The 6,902-nt window shown below is 37.4% G+C and overlaps 1 protein-coding gene across 2 annotated transcripts; it reads left to right on the plus strand.

The window, feature by feature from the left end:
• The first annotated feature begins 1,924 nt into the window (after nt 1-1,924).
• Nucleotides 1,925-6,239, plus strand: ubfd1 (ubiquitin family domain containing 1). 2 transcript variants are annotated; one of them, XM_034895017.1, is made up of 7 exons: nt 1,925-2,149; nt 3,443-3,715; nt 3,795-4,003; nt 4,084-4,149; nt 4,315-4,420; nt 4,505-4,587; nt 5,828-6,239. In XM_034895017.1, the coding sequence occupies exons 1-7, from the start codon at nt 2,134-2,136 to the stop codon at nt 5,936-5,938; spliced, it is 864 nt and encodes a 287-aa protein (XP_034750908.1). In that variant the 5' UTR covers nt 1,925-2,133; the 3' UTR covers nt 5,939-6,239. The 2 variants fall into 2 exon arrangements, with proteins under 2 accessions (XP_034750908.1, XP_034750909.1); XM_034895018.1 differs by lacking the exon at nt 1,925-2,149 and adding an exon at nt 2,798-2,955.
• Nucleotides 6,240-6,902: the final 663 nt, after the last annotated feature.

A 6,902-nucleotide genomic window follows, 5' to 3' on the forward strand; every position in this document is an offset into this window, starting at 1 on the left:
CAGATATAACATGAGCCTCTCATTAAGTAGAACACAGACTCTGCTCATGAGGCTGATTCCTCTGTAATTTAATGGTACCCTTGGGTCCTCACCGGGGGGTTTTGGTCTCAGGTTTATAATACACAACATGTTGTCACCCAATTCAAAACTTGTTTAATATTTCAAGTCCAGTTGCTTTCCCCAGTTTTACTTTTATTGATAGCCATTTGAACTTCACTATCCTAGTGAGATCCTTATTTTAGGTTCTCACTTACGTAATATTGCCTCTTTAATATTTGGCTTTCTTACCTTTTTTCTTTAACATATTTCTTTATGATACTATTCATCAAAATCTGAAGTATCACTGAAAAATCTCTGAGACAGCCAGTCACAGTATTACCACCTGGCCCTAGCACTTACATTTTCCCATTTAATGATTGCAGACCAAATTCTCTGTGGACTTGAGGTTTGAATGAAACGTTGCTGTTGATCAATTTGCAGAAACTACTATGGCAGTGATCTAGATGTTCTTGTTGTTCTCTAAGGTCTAAGTCATTTTCCAATCAAGATTGTTGTAAATCAGAAGATAAGACTGTCCTGAGGGGGCTTTACAATAACAAACCTCATGCTTTATTAGAAGTTTTAACAAAAGTAAAGAATGATTTGGAACTATCTTTCTCCAATTACACCCATACTGTTTGCAAACCTAATTAATTGGTTTGGAGCTCAGCTTATACTTCAAAGAAGTCACATTGTAAGCAGTCACATGATGCAAGTATAAAGTAAAGCACAGCTTTAACCCTCACAGATGTAGCTGTAATAACCATTTGGTTAACCATTTTAACCACTTTAGAAACCCAATCATTGACTCCCTATGCTTGCAAAAGGCCCCATGTTTAAAAAATCATTCAAAAAATCTCCGGAGTAAACTTCATCCACTTCTTTCAATTAATTAATAATTAAAAGCCGCTGTCCTGCTATTGAAATCACCACAAAGATAAATTGCCTTAATTTGACTTAGAAGATGGTTAAAAATTAAAGTAAACAATTATTATAGTCAGTATATATGTATACATTTATAAATATGACCATTAAATTCACTATATAATGTATAAAAGAGCAATAAGAAAAAGCATGCCAAATTAACAGTAAAGTAGAGTAAGTGGTAGGTATAAGAAGTAGTTCATGTCATGTGAGTCCATTAACGAGTCTGAAATTGTTCAACCTGCATATTGTATCATTCTTTTCTTATCGTCTATTTGTCCCCATTTTTCTGGCACAATTATCATATTCTTATAATTAAGTGTAGCCTATACAAAAAGAGACAGTTTGTTCTCTAACTATTGCGCATAGACTAATATATGAATCATATAGGCCTGGGTAAGTGACACTATTTCTCCAATTATTGTAATGTTAATAAATAATTTGTGAATTTGACACGAAGATAAAGTAGGCTTATAAACGGAGGGAAGGGGGTTACATTTTATATTTTCATATAGAGATGCTTCGTACAATCCAATAGCTGGCGATAATGCATCATTGTATATCCCAAACATCCTACAATATGAAGGAAGAAGAAAAACTCAACCAATAGCTATTGAGTAAACTGCCACCTCTCGGTGTCTGCTGCATGGATGTGTAAAAAAAACTCTTGCTGCCACAACAACAAAGAAGTTTAGCAAAGCGAGAGGATTGACTTCGACTCACTTCCGTGTTTGCCAAAAAAAACAACTTATACTACATTCCCATCTATGTACATTACACAGTTCGTGTTTTCAATTCTTAGAACGGAAATCTTTGTTTTGTACCAGACTTAATTGATTTGACCACATTATATTGAGAAATTATTTTCTTAATCTTAAAGACAACCGCGTTAGTAAAAACAACAACTTTTTTTAACTCTGTCTTCCTGTCCACCGGCTAACTGAAAGTAAGCCTACAAATGTGTTAACGTTGTAACGCTAAGTAAAGCTGCAACGTTACATATTATGCCATAGTTTGTCTTTTGTTTGCAGTGTTGTCACACGTAAATGGGTGCTTAAACACGACTTTCGTTGTACTCGAGTTTTGCTTCCTAAATATCAGACTCATCCTGCTGCTCTCTGTAACGGCACTCTCTTTGCCTCAACCTACAACAGATTGTACACAATCATCATGGCGACCCAGGATGGTGGGTATTGAGAAAATACAGCAGTGTTTCTTTCATATCTTTACATTAAACCCGAACACTGTTAATGGGATAACATATGTTTTGAATGTACATGTTGATATATGACGCTAATAATGCAGTGTATTCTAAATGTACGTCTCTCCGTAACGTTATTATTTAGCTAACGTTAAACGTTCACCAGTGTTGTAGCTAGCTAACGTTAACGATTGCTAACAGCAGTCAGATTTAGCTGGATTTGTGGATGACTCAAGTTAATATTAGAGGATTTAACAACTGTTATGTTTTAATTGGCTGACTTTTTCTGTTAAGGTTTCAACTAAATGTGGTTAGGTTATTAATTGTAACAACGAAGTAACGATACCAACAAACAGTTGACGTTAACGTGACCAGTTTTGTAACCAGTCACAATAACGTTAACGTCAACCGTATTAGCTAGCTACAACACACAGTGTTTTGCAAATATTTTCATTCAAGAACCATGTCTGTTTTAGGATTAGACGTGGCTCGCTTTTATTTATTCCTTCACTCAACACACAGCTAAGAAATGCTGCCTAGCTCTTTTTTTAAAGTCAGCCATCCACGGAAAGAGCTAGAAAAACGGGGGAGAAAAAAAAAGCGAAACTAGACTTTTATTAGCTAACGCTACAGACTTTTAAACAGTTTTGGGAATTTACTGTGTGAAATAGGATTTCTGTTCTAATGTTTTGTTTCATGAAAGAGTATTCATTGTTAAATAAGGCAATGGACTTGGTTATTATTTCTGATAAAGTGGTCCACCTCCAGTATAAACGCTGCAGAAATCACGTGTGAGTACCAATATAAGAACTTATTGTATTTCAGTTAAAGGTGTAAAGGTTTGATGGAACGTGAGAAACTGAAAAGTTGTAGCACACTTTGTGTGTGTGTGTGTGTGTGTGTGTGTGTGTGTGTGTGTGTGTGTCTCTTATTACTTACAGTCCGGCACACATTTCACAATTTGACAATTTAAATTGAACCTTCACTTAATTTGGCTGTATTTTATTGTGATTGCTGAACAAAAGAAAAAACAGATAGGATTCCTTGAAACACAGATATTAGTCTTGTTTAGACTGTATGTACTCCTCATTGTTTAAATGTAATTGTCACAAAACTCACGCATGCTGACTTTCTTTGTGGAAAATAGGACAGGCCAGATGTGTATTTTGAAAATCTGCATCTATGTGGGAAAATGTGTGACACACTATTTTGAGAACTAACACTTTTGCACTAAATTTCATTGAATGGATCCAAATCAATGTTTTCATACTGTTCCAGGAAGTGAAGAAGTCATAATGGAAACTGAGGCAAAGCCGAAAGAAGCCGAGCCACTCTGTGAGGACGCTGAAAAAGTTGACACAGAAACTACGTCATACACAGATGCGGGAGACGCCACAACTCAGGACTCTAGTATTAGCAATGGGGACGACGCAGACGGCGATCAGGAGATGGTGGACTTGAAGATCATCTGGAACAAGAATAAATATGATCTGAAAATTCCTGTTGACAACACCGGAGCCCAACTAAAAGAGAGGATCCACTCACTCACTGGTAAGAACACACCTTTAATAAAGTCTGTCTAGAGTGAAGAGCAAAGCTTCCAAATAAATGCTCTCCTATGTATTCCTAGGTCTTCCGCCTGCAATGCAGAAAGTGATGTACAAAGGACTGCTTCCAGAGGACAAGACGCTACGTGAAATAAAGATAACAAATGGTGCAAAAATAATGGTGGTAGGATCTACAATAAATGATGTATTAGCTGTGAATACACCCAAAGAGGCTGTTCAGCAGGAAGTTAAGGCTGAAGAAAACAAGAAAGAGCCTTTATGCAGGCAAAAGGTAAGATTGATGGCATTCTTGGAAAGTAGAGTAACATTTTTATGGACTTTTGTGATATTAACCTGGCACTGTTATTTCAGCAACACAGGAAAGTTTTGGACAAAGGTAAACCAGATGACATAATGCCTTCTATTAAAGGAACAAAGGTAAGATAAGATCAGGTCAGATGAAGGGAGGTCAATCCCTGTTTTTCTTTGTCTTGTGTTGACTGCCACAGCAGTTCAAAGCTGTTTTCACAGATGTATGTTAACTATATGATTTTAAGACCAGGCACGAAGACTCCCTTTTTTTCTTCTTCTTCTCGCTAACAGGAACGATTACCAACAGTGCCTTTATCCGGGATGTTTAACAAGTCCGGAGGAAAAGTTAGACTCACATTCAAACTGGAGCAGGATCAGCTGTGGATCGGAACAAAGGGTACGATTACAGTCAGACTCACTGCAACACAAAGATACTGAGTATTAAAAATGTCTTCATTTTTGTGTGTGTTCATCTTTACAGAGAGAACAGAGAAAGTCCCAATGGGCTCCATTAAAAACGTAGTGTCTGAACCCATCGAAGGCCATGAGGACTACCACATGATGGTGAGTGTTCTTGCTGCTACTTGCATGTCAGACTTATCTGTTCTATGAAAAGTTGGAATGCCAAACACTCCGAGGTGGACACAAGTGTGCAGATGGGTCATGTAGCTAAGAAAAATAATAAGGTAAAGTTTCTATGATGATTTTATAGGGAACAGCTAAAGAACAGACTTGATATTTTTGTTGTGGTATGAAATGTGTGGTTTGGTTATTTTTGTCTATGAAAGGTATTTTTTGTGAGTGAACAGTGCAGGTTGAGCAGTGTCGCTGGACTGTGTGTGTGCTTCAGAGTGATGGGGCTCGTCGTTTTCTGTTTTGGGCTCTGCCATGGAGCAGGAAATGTCAGCCCTTTCTCTAGATTAACCCTTTCTTTGTCTGTGAAAGTGAAATCTCAGAGATCTCTTTTTAAGAGAACAAAACAGTGTTATTATAACAGCATAAAGACTATGGTTAAGGAGAGTGTCGTACAGCTCAGCTGAATAACTCATGTGTTTTTGAACTTGATGTTTTGATGAATGGGAGGTAAACAAGACCAGAAAGTCCTCTTAAAACTAAAAGCTGACAGAATAATAATGTGGACGTCATGTCAATGTCAAGTGCAGTCAAGTAAAAAAAAAAAAGGCCGATCGTGACATTTAAAATGTGAGACTATTTTCATATCAACATGCTTCCTTGTTGTTGAAGTTTTCCACCACCTCCCACTGACTAAACATATGAATTAGAGAGATTGGGCTGCAAAGCCAAATATCAATGTGGCAGTTTATTCCTGCATAGTTCTGCTGTCTTTCATGGTCACGGTACGTACACTGGACCGATACAGTCTAGGTGCAGAATAGTGGAATTACAATGACATTGGTTTGTGTTGTGTTTGCTATTTGCTCAAGGCATGTTTTTGCATCACTGAGGAGTTGATCATGTATGAGGAAGAGAAGAGGTTTTCCTCTAAAGCAGCAAGCCCATCATTTATATCTGTGATCCACCCTGTTTACTCCTTTTTTTTTTTTCACAAATTGAAAAGAAGTAATGTATACTTTTTTGCATTTCACAATGGCTTTTGGGGGGATTAAGTGGGCTGTAATATACTGCAAAGGAATGTGTCTTTTTGATTGAGAGGTGTTAGTAGAGGCAGTATATTACACACTGCTATCAGGTCTTTGAATGTTTATTTACAGCTTTGTTTGTAGAATATGTGAACATCTGTAAAATCATTAAACGTGCTTACCATTTTTTTTCCCACTTGTAGGCTTTTCAGTTGGGTCCAACAGAAGCGTCTCAATATTGGGTCTACTGGGTGCCTGTCCAGTTTGTCGATGCAATCAAAGACACAGTCCTTGGAAAATGGCAGTATTTCTAATGTGCCTCTTTTTTTGAACTGGGATTGAGAGGGAGAGCCAATGAAAAATGAAACTGGAGTCAACAGTGGGGCTTAAGGAACTTCTTGGAATTCATTCGAAGGAAACGGATGGATGCCTGTGGACTAATCATATTGTTTTTAGGCTAAAAGTGCACTATGTGGCAGCGTAACATTTCTCAGCCCTGTTGATCATTCAAGGTTTTCAGCAAATCCAAGGGAAAATGGTGAAACAATTGTACAGAAATTGCTAACAATTTTCTTCAGTTATTCTTAAAGAAATAAAATTATTTAATGAAATGAATGCACTAGGGCATTGATGTTGTCTGTCTGTGTTCAGTGTTGTATCCCCCAAAATGTCAACATTTATTTTGATTTACTTGGTTAGAGACCAAAGTTTTGCTCATTTGAGCAATGCAGGCCTTCCCAGTCTCTTTGCAAAACGGCTCAAACTCTAGTAGTGTGTAGTATGGGTCTCTTCAAGTGAACAGCAGCGGGCCCTCTCACAAATAGTGGATTAGATTGAGGTCTGGACTTGGCCACCCCAGGACGTTAACGTTGGCCTTTTACAGGGTTATTGTTGCCCAAGTAGCAGCTCCCTTGCATACTGCAGCATATTTTCCTGCAGGGTTTCTCTCTATTTAGAGGGCCTTCCAATCCTGCTGTGATGTATGGTGTTTGACTAATATTAAACATAGCTTTTTGTATGATGGGTATAAGCACATGTTTTACCTTAGTCTTAGACCATAGAACTGTTTCCATATACTCAAAACTGAGAAAATGATAATGGTTAAAAAAAAAGAAGCACATGAAGCATACAAACGTTCCTATTTCCCTGTTCATTACTGTGGTAAGTAAAAAAAAAAAAAAAGATCCAGTATCAATTAATAACAGTTATACACTCACCGGCCACTTTATTAGGTACACCTGTCCAACTGCTCGTTAACACTTAATTTCTAAGCAGCCA

Source organism: Etheostoma cragini, chromosome 15 (genome assembly GCF_013103735.1).
Source record: "Etheostoma cragini isolate CJK2018 chromosome 15, CSU_Ecrag_1.0, whole genome shotgun sequence".
NCBI lineage: Eukaryota > Metazoa > Chordata > Actinopteri > Perciformes > Percidae > Etheostoma > Etheostoma cragini.